The 15,595-nt window shown below is 42.5% G+C and overlaps 1 protein-coding gene and 1 non-coding gene across 5 annotated transcripts in view; one reads left to right on the top strand and one right to left on the bottom strand.

Moving 5' to 3' along the window:
• Positions 1–15,595, bottom strand: part of SIN3A (SIN3 transcription regulator family member A) — a 63,901-nt gene that overhangs the window by 20,670 nt on the left and 27,636 nt on the right. For all 4 annotated transcript variants that reach the window (XM_019750986.3, XM_088796814.1, XM_074328298.2 and 1 more), the window contains exons 4-14: positions 14,931–15,037; positions 14,026–14,308; positions 12,762–13,013; positions 12,050–12,202; positions 11,753–11,911; positions 9,860–9,949; positions 7,561–7,679; positions 6,774–6,984; positions 6,380–6,496; positions 2,180–2,418; positions 435–618 (exon numbers count right to left, since the gene is read on the bottom strand). In XM_019750986.3, the coding sequence (XP_019606545.1) occupies positions 435–618; positions 2,180–2,418; positions 6,380–6,496; positions 6,774–6,984; positions 7,561–7,679; positions 9,860–9,949; positions 11,753–11,911; positions 12,050–12,202; positions 12,762–13,013; positions 14,026–14,308; positions 14,931–15,037 (1,914 nt within the window). The remainder of the gene's footprint in view (positions 1–434; positions 619–2,179; positions 2,419–6,379; positions 6,497–6,773; positions 6,985–7,560; positions 7,680–9,859; positions 9,950–11,752; positions 11,912–12,049; positions 12,203–12,761; positions 13,014–14,025; positions 14,309–14,930; positions 15,038–15,595) is intronic.
• LOC141570851 (U6 spliceosomal RNA) lies at positions 1,880–1,984 on the top strand. The gene has a single exon (XR_012495297.1). It is a non-coding gene; the product is annotated as a U6 spliceosomal RNA (small nuclear RNA).

Raw genomic sequence — 15,595 nt, 5'->3', positions numbered from 1 at the left:
TTTCTAATTCATCTCTGTATCCTAGCTCCCGTACTATATACATAAACCTTGCAAGTGTGCTGAATAAACAAGGATTAGAAAGAATTTAAGGATCAGTGATAAGGGTTTAAGCTGTGGGAAGTTCAGATGGGTTATACAAATGAACACAAGGTATTGTGTCAGGGAAACAGATGGGAAGAGGAGTTGGAGAGGGAGGCGGTGGAGTAAACTAACACCATGGTGTTAAATTGGGAAACCAGTAAAACAGCTTAGGGATAAAGGAGAGGTTTAGATTTAAAATGGGAGAATCAGGAACAGAAGTCTCCGCCAGTCACGAAGCAAAAATTGAAAGTCTTAGAGGGTCTCACTTTCACTTAACAGGTCATTTCCAGGAATCAGAGCTATGCTGAACCCAAAGACGGTAGTCTCGCCCAGCCTAGAAACCTCCCACTCACCTCGTCATAGATGCTCTCAATCTCATTGAGTAAGCTCTTAGACCTCAGCACCTTGGTGTCGTTCTGTTTAAAGTTGATGCCCTGGTGGTCCAGAGACTTCAAATAGTATTTCTCATTTTGCTCTCTCCACACCTTGTTAAAGCCCCTCTGAGCTTCTCGCCATTCTTCCTCTTTCATCTTCAACCTAGAGGGGTGGGGGCAGAAACAAGATGTGAGAATTCAGATGTGGGGCGTCACAATCCCTGGGTGGGATCCTGGCTCTGCCATGACAGCCACACAGAAATGTCTCCTGACCAGTGAAGTGGGGTAACAGCATCTTCTCTTAATCATTAAAAGTTCAGAAATGAGAAACATGTTATACTTACTTGATTTCAAAAGTCAAAAGATATAAAAAGGCCTGTCAAAATTATTGGCGACTTGGGATAAATGTTATCCAAACCAGTCGTGAACTCTGTTATATGAGGGATTATTCATTCAGGACTGATTTTAGGGAAGTAACTTGTCCCAAAGTCAGAGATCCTACTTAGAATAGTGATTTCTCAAACAGCATCCCCAGAATACCCCTGAAAAGGGGGTTCTCTTCCTTGGCCAGCTAATGCAAAGTTAAACAAGTGTCTTTGCTACAGCACTTCTAAGAATGTTTACTCTGCTAATATAAATGCAGAAGTCCAAGGGCAGAGAACCTGCACAGTAATGTTCCTTTGGACACAGTTTGGAAACTTCTGATGAGAACAACTGATCCTAACCCTCCAGAAGAGAGGAGAGTAAAATCAAAACCAGCATGGAGACTGCAGAATACCCTTGTATCTCAAAGCCAAGTGAAATGCTACCGGCCAAAAGAGGAACCACCTGTGCCAGCACCGAGGGCAGAACAATAAAATAGGGGCATCTATGAACTGTGCAGCATGCAGGAATTCTTCCATCAGGTGACCCTGACTGAGGACCCAGGTCCTGGCTGACAGTCAGTGTAGTCCAGAGTGCCCTGGCTCTGGCCCACTTCCTGATGGCTGGCCATAGGTGGGCATGAAATCCCTCTACGCCACAGACTGAAAAAGGAGACATTCTTGGTAGAAATGGCAATCCAAGTCTCTTTAAATAATACATATCAATTTTACACAGACAAGGAGTGAGTCTCATTAAAAACCAAAGATGTACAACAGTTAATACTGAACGGCAGGAACGTGGGTGGTGGTTTTCTTCTTTATTCTTTTCTGTATTTTAAAATATGGCCTCAAACACAGAGCATTCCACTAAGGACTTGCAAGGTTTGTCCTCTCCTGGTGGTTACATACAACCCCATCAAGAAGCCCCACTATCATGCTCACTTGAGCAGCACATAGTGGGGGTACCAAAAAAATGTATACACCTGACTTGTACTCATCTTTTGTTATCAGTGTATATTGAGCATTACAATTTTAATGGTTTTTTCCTTTCATGAAATATGTATACATTTTTTTGGCACCCTCTGTATATAATACTGGAATGAAACAAAATCAGCACAGCCCCTGTGCAAGGATGACATACAAATTTGTGAAGCATTCCATTTGTTTTTTAAATTTATGAAGCGTTACATTTTTAATTTTTTTTAAAAGGAAGCTCCACTATCCCATGCTGCACCTGATTTTCAACCCAGATGGGGAGAACTGGCAGTCTCCTGGGATAACCAAGAAAATAAGAGCTTCACTGAACGGACACTGAGCCTGTCGTGAAGCAGACGAGAGCATGAAGGGCGTTTGTGCGGGTACCTTTTAAGGACAATGGGGACGGCGATGGAAGGGTTCTTCCTCAGCCCGTCAATAATGTCAGCTGCTTTGTCAGCGTAGATCCTCTGCAGTGCTTTCCGATGGATGACTTCCGACGTGCCCCCAAGGCTGTTGTCCAAGCGGAATTTGGCTTGTTCCTCAGCAGACAAGCGGGAAAGCTTCTTCTGTATTGCTTCCAGAACCCGGATTGTTGCCAGATTGGTCTCTAAAACTACATCAAGCTAAAGAAGACAAAGTGTGTTCAGGACCCAACCGGAACAGAACAGAGATCAAACGTAGAAGGTGAGGCATCACACTCCCTGGAGGGGATCCTGGCTCTGCCTTCCCAGCCGTAAGAGTGTGTCTTTACCAGTGAAGTAGGACTAATAGATCTCCTCTCATAAAGTTGTTTTCTGGGTTTAACGATACAATCCACATAAAGGAAAGGTCTAGCACAGGGGTGTCCAAACTGCGGCCCATGGGCCGCAGATCCATTTTTTATTGGCCCGCAGCAAATTCCAAAAATATATTTAGTTTACTTAAATAAACCAGGTGAGGCAATACGTACTTCACCTCCAGTGAGTGGCCTGGCTGTTTGTGTATTTTACCGCATATGGCCCTTGGTGAAAAACGTTGAAAAAAGTCTGGACACCCCTGGTCTAGCACATTGCCTGGCACACAACAAACATCAACAAATGATGGACAAGCGGGAGAATGTCAAAGTTGTGTATGTAGGGACCCATTTCAATTCTTACTGAATTCCTGGCAAGGGCCTGCCTGGCCTGACGTGGTCAAGGATATGACTGGCAGCCTTTGAGGTAACTTTTTTCCCTAGGCTTAACACAAAATTCTCTAGATGAGAAACAGAAAATGAAGTAAACAAGCAGTCTCAAAGGCCTACGACCAAATGTCTGTAGAAGCTTCCCTAAGTTTTCTAGTTTGGGGACTGTAATAGTCATTTTGTCAAATATTTCTGGTCTCCTTCTCCCCAATTTTGGAACAAGATGGACTGAACTTCCTGGCTCCTTGTGATTGGATGGGACAATGTAACTAGTACTAGCAAGTGAGTTGTAAATAGGTGAGTCAAAGTAATGTTTGTTACTTCTAGGCTAGAGCTTTTAACAGTGCAAGACCCTTCTTCTGTAGGGTAGATGTTGAGGAAAATTTGCCTTCATTGGTTGATGAGCTTCTGTCTATTAGCTTTTATCTGTTCCTGCATGTGAGGTGATTTCTGTGCTGCGATCAAGGGTTGAGTAAATCCCCTCTTTGGTCTCATTTTCCCAAGCAGGGGTGATATGAGATGATATTTGCTGTTCTGTCTGTGCTGTGAGGTGCTGGTTAGCTTAGGATTAAAGAAATTCTTGATCAGGGGTTGAGAGAATTCCCTCTTTGTTCTGTTTGTTTCACCCACATCAACAGATAAAGTGAAGTAGCTAAGTTATATCAGGACGACGTGACAGGCACGTTGCCAGGCTTTGGGAAGACCTTGGGCTGAAGGTCCCAAGCAAGAACAGTAGATATTGCTTGTCCGGATGAACTAGCCCTTCGGCCGGATAAGTAATACATTTTCTTTTTTTTTTTTTTATCATTGACTGCCGGACCCTCCCAGAACTGGCCATTCCCGGAGGGGGAGGCAAGAACAAGAAACTTGTCTCAAAGGTACATCTGAGAAAATATATGACAGACCTCAGTTGGCAGTTTAATTATTATTTCGTCATTTGGTCATTTGTCATTGGTGATTTTTTTTTTTCATTGGTGATTTTTCATCATGCTAACATTTTGAAGACTTCCAGCAACATGCAGCTTACGACACCAGGGGATGTCCTAACTTCCAGCCGCGAACCTGGTGAGGGCTGGCTGGTTCCCGGCCTCCCCAGTGCTGTTCCCCACGGTTAGCCTTGAGAACTTGTTAGCATCTAGAAAACCTGTATGCAGCTTGCAGCTTACAGCATCAGAAGGCGTCCTAACTTCTAACAACGACGACGACAGCAGCAGCAGCATTCTTGGGAACTAACAAGCAGCGGTGTGGGAGACGCCTGAGTTTCTCTCAGCTACAGACCTGGCAAGGTTTTGATTTATGACTTTTCAGTGTTGTTCTCCCCCAGTGTGGTGAGCTTTTGACATCTACTGTAATAGTTACTATCCTATAGAGCTTATTACTGCTTTTGGATACTCCTTACTGATGTTAGTTGTGTCTTTAGCCAAGTGATTTTTGATCAATAGTAAACATATGTTGGGATCTCTTAAACTTACATGTATGTGTACTCCTTTGACATGGCATTGTTATCAGTGTATATATAGTTTAGTCTGAACCACCTTTACTTTCTAAGATTAGCACATTCTATTAATTGCCTGTCTTTTGCTATTGCATATTGCTAAATAAATTACATATTAAAATTAATTAATTAGCCCCATACTAGCGTGTATCCCTCCTCCTTCTTTTTCCCTGTTCATTATACCTTCTAAGCTCTCTTTTTCCCTCCAGTAACTGGCAATGTTCAAGATGGTGGCAACGTATCAGACGGGGTCCCCAATTCTGATGAGCACAATCCCCTAATAACATCAATGCACATGCAGCAAGAGTAAGAAATAAATCTGTTTCTTCAGGCCACTGAGATTTGGGGGATCACTAAATTATCCTGATGTATAAAGGAACGTTCCTTCAAACTAGTCCACCTCACCCAATCCTAAGCGCACATGCGCACACACACTTCCATTATCTTCACTCCTATAATCACCAATGGGAAATGAAGATGCTGCCTCTCATTTGCAGACATACCAGTTGCGAACAGAAACTTCTTACCAAAAACAGATGACAATCTCCTCTTTCTAACTCAGATGACCTTACTAAACATAGGTAACAAAGAAATGCTTTCTTTAGCCTGATAAAACTGTCCATGGAAGTTAACATCTGTCATGATTTAGTTTTCTGCAAGTGGTTGAAACTCCTCATATACCCTGCCAGTGGCCAAGGAACACGTGGCTCTTCATTCAAAACACGCCCGGTGATCCGATGGACACTTGTCTCATTAGGGAGACCACCTCAGGGAAGATGTAGATGCCTGATCACTGCACTGTACACCTGAAGCTGAGGCTGAACGATAATGAATGTCAATTACAAGTTTATATATATATATGTATGTAAGTATGTATGTATGTATGTATATAGTTACAAGAAGCGGAGTACAGCATTAGGAACAGAGAAAGTGGATATGTAATGGCTCTGTGCGATGTTAGAGGGATAGTGGATAGGGGGAGGGGGGTTGACACAGTGTGTGAGGGATATAAATGGTAAATGTCTGTTACATTGTTTTGTGCACCTGAAACTAAAAAACAAAACAAAACAAAACAAAAACCAGAAAGAGTCTGGGTCCCACATGATCATGGAGCCTCCACGCCAGCCCTGGACTGGCAACCTGAAATTTCTTTAACGTGAGAGTGTAATAAAATTCCATCTTAGTTTAAAAAAAAACATGCCGGAAGCAGCCGGAGCAGGTGTGAGGGGTAACTGCCAGAGCGCTATATCAGTATGGATTTAAAAAAGAGCAAGACAGCACCACCCAGAGAATAAGCAGGGCCAGTCAGTTTTCTATAATATGTTAAACAGGATACATGTAATTTTACCTCTTTAGATCCATTCATAGTAACATTCCCTTTTTTGTTGATGGTATCAGTGAGCTGAACATTTAAGCACACCAGGGATTCTGAACTCACTTTTAGTACTCCCATCTCCTGGTATAGGGCGCTACCAGCTCATCCCTTCTCACCTACTTTATTAAAATAAAGTCCCTAATTTAACAGTTTCAAAAGGAGCCAAATCAACATAAAAAATATGAGAATTCCAGTTCTCACAGGAGAGCTGGTTTGCTAACCACCTAAGAACAATACACACTTTAAATAATTTCAAACAGCTTCAAGATAGCCTTATGATGCTAAGTTTATATACCATGTAAAATACAGTAACCTTTACAATGCCGTTAAAAATTCAAAGCATTATTATTCAGCCATCAATGGATAATTTCAGTTAGGAGGATTAAAGTGGCCTAGATAAATCACATTTGCCATAAAAATATTACAAGCTCATAAAGCATGATAAGCACAACAAACATTTACCACAAAAGAATGTGAGCCTCTGGATCTTCAGTCTTAAAAGCCAACCCTCACAGATACGTACTTAACTTTAATTGATAAAGGAGCTTGTACCTCAAAGCGTTCGTCTTCACAACGATAGATATGTTCTTCATACTGAGTTTTTTTGGAACTAACAAAGGTGGAGTCCTCAGACCAGGAAGGGAAGGAAACCCAGGTATCATTTAAAACCTTTGGGTAAAAGAAGAGAAACAGAAGTCTGACAAAGCATCCTGGTGATTAGCATCCTCAATAAAAAGATAAAAACCCTAGGGGAAGGAAAAAACATTTACTATTACAAGTTTACAAAATATTAGTAAGGAAAAGGTTCTGAATAAGTGTAAAACATTTTTTTTTAAAGACAGAGACGGTCTTGATTTCCTCACTCATACAAATTCTTCATCCCTAGGAACACGGCCTTCTAGAGAAAGTGGAAAATTCGGGGTTGATCCTCTGGGGAAAGACTTACCTCTTTACAGAGAGGAGTCCGTCCTGTACACTTGGGCTGCTGGTAACTCTTTGGGAGGGCTCGGTAGCTGGAACCCAACCGTTTACAAGAGGCATAATCTATCTCCATGGCAATGCCCTCTGTGGCTCGTTCCTTTGGAAAGGTTTCCAGATGTACAGACTCCTTATAGCCCAGAAAGTTTTTAAACCAGTTAAACAGTTCAGGGAATTTCCTGAAGAATCAAACCAAACACTGATGAGCAATCAGAAGCATGATGCAGTTATCCTGAAGTACTGCTACTACTGTTTGATGCTGGGTCAGAACGCTGCTACGAGGGACCAATTCCAAGGACAACGATTATTTCCTGCCTCAGAAGCACTGCTTCTGAGCATTTGGCTTCTCCTGGTCTTACAGAGTGCTCTGAGTTAAGGTGGTGAAGGAAGAGCTGCCCTGAAACTAGACAATGACCAGCCACTCTTCTGATCAAGAATATTGCATCAATATTCAGATAATTCTTATGTTGTCAAATACAGTCAAGGTTCTAGAACCCTGAGAGAGACTGGTCACTATAAACATCCAACACCGGGCAGAGGACCAGGAGACCACTAATCTTGGCCGATGCCCTCTCTAGTTTTTCGTCTCTAGAGGTGAATTACAAGACTTCTCGGAAGACTCTTTTGACAGAAGTTTTATAAACCAACCGACTCAGCACAATCAAATGAATTTTGCCTATCACATACTCTCACAAACTAAGTTTTATTTCACTCTCATGTCATGTATCAGGGCTAAGCCCCTCAACTCCACTTACCCCAGGAAAGGAGAGACTAACTGCACAAGCTCAGCCCGAGAGATCACCTCTTGGTTAAAGATGACGAGACAGCGCAGGAAGTTCTCGTAGGCCTCCGTGCTCCGCAGCGCCTTGCGGACCTTAGGGGACAACCGAGGACAGACCGTTCAGTGGGGAATCCAGAGATCCCGGATCGCTTTTAAATGACTGGGGAAATCTGAAGTTATGTGATGAGACTAAGGAATTAATACTAGTTTTCTAGATGTGATACTGGACTGTGTGAAAAATAGTATTATTTTAAAGGGAAATTTAGTAAAACGCTTATGAATAAAATAATATTTGCGATCTGTCTCCAAAAAACCTGGGGTGGGTGAGAGTGCATATGAAAGAAGTATACTGGCTAGCCGCTGGGAACTGCTGAAGCTGGATGATGGGCACGAGGAGTCATTTTACTATTCTCTTTTAATTTCACGTTTAAAATTTTCCATAATAAAAAATTTTTCAAAATGAGATCCTGGAGTAAAGAAGATTATTTACCTTCCCATATGCTTGCCTTTCCAGACCAAAATCAGAGTTACCCAAGCTTCTGTTTCCTCTAACATGTTATACAGCAAGAATCTTTGTCAACACTGTTTTCAAACTCTGGTAAATCTTTAATAATGATATTTTCTTTTTCTTTCTTTCTTTCTTTTTTAAAGGAGGGCACAGCTCACTGTGGCCCATGCGGGGATCAAACTGGCAACGTTGGTGCTACCAGCACCATGCTTTAACCAACTGGGTTAACTGGCCACCCCGAATGATAAGATACTTCTGTCCTCTGACCTGATCCTTTTCCTTCTTCCGTTTATAATACTGAGCATTTAAATATCCAAAAATCTTAAAATGTTGATTGGCATAGACAAAGTAAAACTAGCCTGGCTAGATGAGCCACCCGGAGTTTCAGTATCAAAAGTAACTATTTAGCACTGTGGTCCTTTAGTGGGGACTGCAGACCCTCACACCAAACCAAACTGTTTTATCAGCCCCTTCTCTAGGCAACCATATACTTTCTGTAACTGTCAATCAGTAGAAAGTATATGGAATATGTACTTTCAAAGCCAAAGATGAAAGAGCACTGCCCTTTTTGTGCTACCGTGTTTCCCTGAAAATAAGACCTAGCTGGACAATCAGCTCTAATGGCTCTTTTGGAGCAAAAATATAAGACCTGGTATTATTATATTGTATTATAATTATATTATATAAGACCCGGTCTTACAGTAAACTAAGACCGGGTCTTATATTAATTTTTGTTCCAAAAGACGCATTAGAGCAGATTGCCCGGCTAGGTCTTAATTTCGGGAAAACACAGTAGATACATACATGTATGTATGTATGTATGTATATGCATGTATGTATATATACACATATGCACCATTACTCTTTAAAAAATGAACTTGTTCAGTCGCCCCACTCTTTTCTTGCCATTTGTTGGTTGTCACCTGGACTTCTACATTTGCCCTAAAAGCATCCAAATGACCGGGCAGCCCTCAGAAATGACTCAAGTCAGAGCCAGAGACTCTTGACTGTTGGGCCAAAGAGCTGGCGTAAGCACAGCCAGCTGGAGAGCGATGAGGAGGCACCAGCATGGAGATGCTAAATCATTCCCCTTCTGCAGGGACCCGGAGGTGCAAGACAAGGGGGGAACCACCCGCAGGCTGAGCCACGCTGGCTCCTGCCAGTGAGAAGCCTGACGGTTACCAGCTGCTAATCACCCACTTGCCTCCAAGGAGGAAGTCAGACACAGGAGAAGTCAAACATCCCCACAACACCCACCACTGACACGAGTGAGCGCAACGCAGGCTGCTCATTAGAATCCCCTGGGGAGCTGTGACAACATACAATTAAATCAGAATCCCCAGGAACCCCAGGGGCAACACTGCGAACAAAGATCACAAGCAATTACAAGTGGCAAGTCATCTTAAGTCCTCAACAACTGGTGCACTGACACCCCCCACTATACAGACCTGGACACCTGCAACTGGGCACCCCAAACATCTTTGGAGAGTATTTATAGCATGCTTGTTGTTAAAGCTGTCTTTTATGAGGGAAAATGTTGTATTTCCCGCAAACAATTTCACAAAACCAAAGCAGACAAAATACCATTTCTCTGGTTGTGCTAATAGTTCTAGTAGACTGAAAGGACCTACAACCTGGAAACTGTGTTAAGTACTGGAACATCCTAATCAGCTTGACGCTGCTGAAGCAAAATCTTCTTGGGGATGGGGTAATTTTCTTTTGGCATTGACAGTAGATATTAAATCTAACTCATTCATTTACTCACCTTATCAAAAAATAATGATTCGGTTCCTACACCATGCTTGCTGGCATCTGCCATAGAAGAATCCTTCAGGTTAAGCAGTTTGGGTTTCTTCTGCAAAAAAACGAACAAAAAACCCACAAATGTGTAAGATTCAAATGGTGGGCTCCTCTGAATTATATTTTCAGCTGTGTTCACTGCGTTCTTCATTGATCATTGCTGATTAACAATTTGCAACAAATGAGAGAATTCAAGTCCCTACCGAACTCGCTTTGCGCCCTACAAGACTTCCACACGTCTTCTCTATTGCAGTTTGCCTGTTTTTCCCCAAAGAGTCACAAATGTCCACTCCCCAAAGATTCTCTCTGCAAATGGTCCCAGCATTACGGTATTACACTTAACATCCTTATTTATTCCATGCGCCCAAAGTAACTTTATTTTGATCCTAATGCCACTGCCTAATGCCACTCCTCTCTTCCTAGCTGAGGAGGCAAGAGAGGCTGTTTGTAAAAACAGCTGGAGTATACAGCCTAGAGTGGATAGAAATCAATCTTTAACCTTTATCTTTCAATTTAAAAATTCATGGGGGAAAAAAAGCAGTTAATTTTTCTAACAGAAGAAATACCTGTCTTGTCAGCAATATGCACTCAGACCAATTTAAGACTGCTCTTTCAAAGGAAAAGGACAGGCCATGACATACTGTCAGGCGATAATTTACTCTTAAAATGCCACCTCTCAAGGATCCGTGAAGAAATGCACAGACTTTGGGAGACGCAACATTCACCTTTGCAGCCAGAGTTCCCCGGCCGAGGAGCCACTGCTTCCACTGCCCAAGGAAAAAGCAGGCAGAGAATTCTAACCCCCAATATAGTGTTTCCACCTGTGGGGATCAAGTGCAGGAGGAGACCAACTCATGAAGGGAGAAGATCTACTGACCTGATTCTTGCTACTCACATAAATAATATCCTTTACCGAAGTGAAGAAATAGAAACTATTACTACATTCAACTTGCTTTGAAAGGAGAAACCATTACAAGCACTAAAAAAAGAGACCTTCTAAAGTGTCAGCAACACCTAACACGTCAGTCTATGACTTATCTGCCTGTTCACCTGTCACCTCTCACTGTTAGTAATTCCACTGGGTTTTGTTAATTAAATTCTGCAGACGTGCCTCTCCTCTCTTCCATGTTGTATACTGCTTTAGAATGAACTGAAGCACGTCCGGTACCAACATTAGCCCTTCCCAGGCCCACTGCACCACCAACGCGGATGGGACCAGCCTGGCTTTCTGCAGGCGGATGAGCAGTGTTTGCTGTAACAAGGGGCATCATACGACAGGTCCCTAAAAGGAGTTTAAGACCTCCTTCTGTTATAGCCCGAAGGTCCGACCTTGGAGATTAAGATGATACAGATAAGGTCTGGCAACCCAACAACAGGATGGGACCTGGGCAGGACAGGCCTCTAACCTATCTCACAAGAGCACTTGCACTTTCCTCACAGAAGGACTTCAAAGACCATTGACTTATTTCTGAAACAATTATCAGACATAATAATCTTATTTCTTAGAACAAGGCAGGTTTATGGCATCAAATCAGAAGGGAAAAAATAAGTCTCAGAAACCCTTGGCAAAAAACAAAACAAAAAAAATAGATGACGGGTAACAGCAGAGAGAAAAAATATAGAGAAAACCAATAAAAACTCAAAAAGCACAGTGATCTGCGTAATTACTAGTATTCCAACATTCTTGCAAAGCCCCGTAAGACTTTGCGCTGAGTTTCTGTGACCTGCACCAACCTCCTCTGAGCATCTAGGATCCAACCGTCAGCAGGCTCAGGACAGAGCACAGGCCCAATCCCGAGAACCTGCGCACTAGAAAGGCTCCTGGAAGTCAAGGCCAGCTGTGGCTGCCCGTTCTCACCTTCACCGGGGGGGTGGTCCCCGTGCCAGAGTGCCTACGGATCTGGCAGCCGTTCTGGCTGGGCCTCTGTGGCTTGTTGTTCAGTTGGGGCTTCTTCACAGTGCCTCCGTGATCATTTCTCACAGAATCAACCTTCTCAGCAGTTGTTTTGCTTAAAAGCTAATTAAGACACATGAAAGAGATTAATGCGCTCATCAAAGCAAGTAAGTATCATTTAGAAAAAGCCCCCCCCCATTCCAGCTTCCTAACTTATCTAATAATTCTAAACAGTGTATAGTTCTTATCAATACAACTTACCACTGAGCTGTTGGCATCTGGTAAGAACTGTCCAAACTCTGACAACAGATCTTCCTGATTTTTAAACAGACGAGCCACCTGGGCATAAACCTCCTGCTCAGTCAATGCTGGAGTGTAGTTTCCTCCAGCTTCCTTGGCATTCCGCTGCTCTTTCTGATAAATTGCAAATGGGAAGAGATCATACTGGAGGAGCACTGTTTGGAATGACTCACTTCTGCTCTCTGAGATGTCTGACAGGAGCTCTGTATGTTACCTACTCGGAGTGCACTTACGAAGAAAGTCTGTGTTCTCAAGAAACTGTTTTGACTGCAAGCTTGTAAGTTGAAGGAGTGGAAGATGGACCTGGCAATTCCTTTTAAAACTAGGGAAGTTAATGTGTGAATGCTCAGGGGACTACTACCAATTAATGAAACAAAAAACAGACAATTTCTCCTCCTTCTACCGAAAATTAACTATATACTACACAAGTCATCCTCTGAACTTCCCACATAAATAAGCATTCGTTTCCCAGGGCTAACTTTAAAAATCCTGACTGCCTGCTACAAGGCAATTAAAGCCGAGCAATCACACGTATTATAAACATGTATCATGGTTTCTAACTCATTTTCAGTAAGAATTAGTGAGCACAAAAACAGTTATTCAACTTCTTCTCGGACTAGATACCCTCAGAAGTTGATCTGGTAACAACAGTTCGAAAAGGCAACTCTCTTACCTGATACGTGTGCAAAATCTCCAGGAATGCTTTGTAGATGTCTGGTTGGCCCTGGAACCTGTTCTTGATCTTATTAACATAGTTGATGGCATGATTAAACTCCACAGGCTGATTGTTCTGCAAGGATGGGGCCGTTCCCAATGAGACTGTCACTGGTGTGTGAGGTTGGACAGGTGGAGAACGTGGGGATGCATATGGTGGGAGTGGGGGAGTCTGCTGACTGGCTGCAGTATGTGCTTGTAGTTGGGAAGGCTAAAAAGAAAAAAGTTTTTATTCTCCTCCGGAACACAGATGATTAGACATAGGAAAGAAATTCAAACTAAAGAGAAACAAGGTATCTGATCAACTTATATCCTTTATTTCCTCTGGCCAGGCCATTTTAGCCCAACTCAAATCACACTGGGCAGGGGTGGGAGGTGAGGAGGGTTCACACATTCTAATACAAATATTTCAGTCTCCAAGTTTCTAAATACAACCTTAAAAGTAGATACAAGGAAGAATTTTTCATATGCAATTTTAAGCTCACTAGCTCAACAGGTACAAATAGAATAGAAAAAGACCTCATTCTACATTGATCTTTAACGTCAAAACAATTCAATTATTGCAGTAACTGCACATAAAAATCTTCTAAAAACCAGCTCTGCCCAACAGAATTCTGAGATGACAGAGAAAAGTTCTTTATTTACTGTCCTGTGTGACATACACCAGACACACGAGGCTCCTGAGCACGTGAAACACTAGTGCAACTGAAAAGCAGAATTTATCTTAAATAAGTTAAATTTAAATATAGCCCCACATGGCTGGTGGCTGCTGTATCACAGTGCAGTTCTAGGCCAAGAACACCTCATCCTCATCATCAGAACATCGTCATCAGCAGGACCTTTCGCTCAGCTTGGTGTGAGCTACTCTGTCAATGGAGTGACTTCTGTAAAACGATGACCGTGCAGGCAGCAGCAGCAGCTGACCATTCCTGCCTTTGTTGTCAAAGTGCTACTATACGAAGCCGCCGCCTGTGGGACGCTCGTGGGCTCAATAAGCAGAAGTTGGGGGCAAGACAGTCCTTGAAGGCTGCTGATGTCTTGATTTAAACAGATCTCTAAGTATGTGGTATGTAAATGTGAACCATTGTATAGGGATGTGACTGTTGCATCCTCTCTAATGAAACCACTGTAACATGTGTATCTAAGTCTTGTATAAAGGGGAAATGCGAAAGGAGGGTGTTTTCTAGGGATGCATTTCATGTGACAGTTTTCCAAGTGCTCACCTTGCTGACTTTGGCAGGTGGGGGCTGAGGAGCTGGCTGGACAGGAGCTGGGGCTGACTGGGCTGAAGGCTGGGAAGGATGCTGGGGTGCTGGCTGAGGCGGGGGCTGGAGGCCGTGGGTGGGGATCTGGTGCACCTGGCCTGGAGTCGTTACGTTCACCATGTCATTGGTCTGCACCTCGATCTTGTAGCCGGGGGGCAGGAAGGTATTGAAGCCCATGATGAGGTCAGGGTGGCCTTTGAACAGCTGGGACACACGACTTATCACTCCTGGAGTGTCAATGCTGATGAGAAATCGAAAATTAAAGTGGCAAGCTCAACAAACACCTAGTAAGAAGATTCATATTCCACTAGGTTCTCTAAACTGGAGAATAGATAAAAATCAAGCTGCATATTATACATAAAGAACACAAAGAACTCTGAAATTCCAAAGCTATTTAGCTTCACAAAGAGATGTGGTCACAATTCTCAACAGTCCTACCGAGGAGATACTCAGTAACTCTAAAGCTGCAATTCCCACGCCAAGGTCCAGCCCGCGGCCCACCAGATGAATCGTCACGGATCTACATGTTCAGAGGTGAGTGACTCTCCTATAAGTGAGCCATGACAGAACTGCAGCATGTCTTCACTCAAACAGCAAATAGCCTAATCATGAGCAGTCCACTCCCTTGATTAAGTTCTAAGAAAAATTTTAGTTAAGAAACATTTACCAGTAGAGAGAAAACAAAGATCGAGGGCTTATACTTTTCATCAATAAAACAACACATAAAATAAAAAGACCCTGAAAATTAACCCCCGAAACGGGGGCATCCTTTGTCTTTCAGGAGATGAGAATAAACTATATCCTCCCCCCAAAAATCAACATTCCAAGCACAAAGCTTGAGTATAACCACATACATCTTTTACCTCTGAGATTTAAATTCCTTCATGATGTCGAGGAAATCATTGTAGACCTGAGGCTGACTACCAAATTGCAGCTTCACCTGGTCAAGATAGGACAGCGCATCCTCCACCTGAGGCAGGTTATAAAAAGAAAATAAGCCAAATTATAAAAAAAATGATTTATGCCCAAATAAAATTAACATAGTGAAATAGAAATATATAATAAATATACATGAAAGTATTAAAAATCAGTATGAACCAGGCATGGTGTCCAAGCAAGTGGTAAGGCGTCGGTGTCGTAAACCAAAAAAGTAGTATGGATGCCAATAATAAAACTCAAACCTCAAATAAAAATCAACTCAAAATCTATAGCCTTGCCTTGGATAATCTTGGAGAAAATGATTAGTGAAGAATAATCACATTAATATATCACTCATTCGTTCATTTATTCATTTCGCAAAATCTATTAAAGCCATAACATGCTCCACCAGGGCCAACGTGAGGAACTAAGGATCAGTGACAAACAAGCCACAGTCCCTACTCTATGTTAGTTCATTCACATCTAGCTGGGAATCCTCACACAGTGGATAAGTGGATAATCACTGAAAACCCAGAGAGCACATGAGAAGGGTACACAGGCTTTCTTTCCAAGGAAGCGATGTCTAAACTGAGTACTAAGCATGAGTACA

The sequence above is a fragment of the Rhinolophus sinicus genome, chromosome 3 (genome assembly GCF_057876585.1).
Source record: "Rhinolophus sinicus isolate RSI-liver-muscle chromosome 3, RSI-T2T, whole genome shotgun sequence".
Taxonomy (NCBI): domain Eukaryota; kingdom Metazoa; phylum Chordata; class Mammalia; order Chiroptera; family Rhinolophidae; genus Rhinolophus; species Rhinolophus sinicus.
This window is presented reverse-complemented; position numbering and strand designations above follow the sequence as displayed.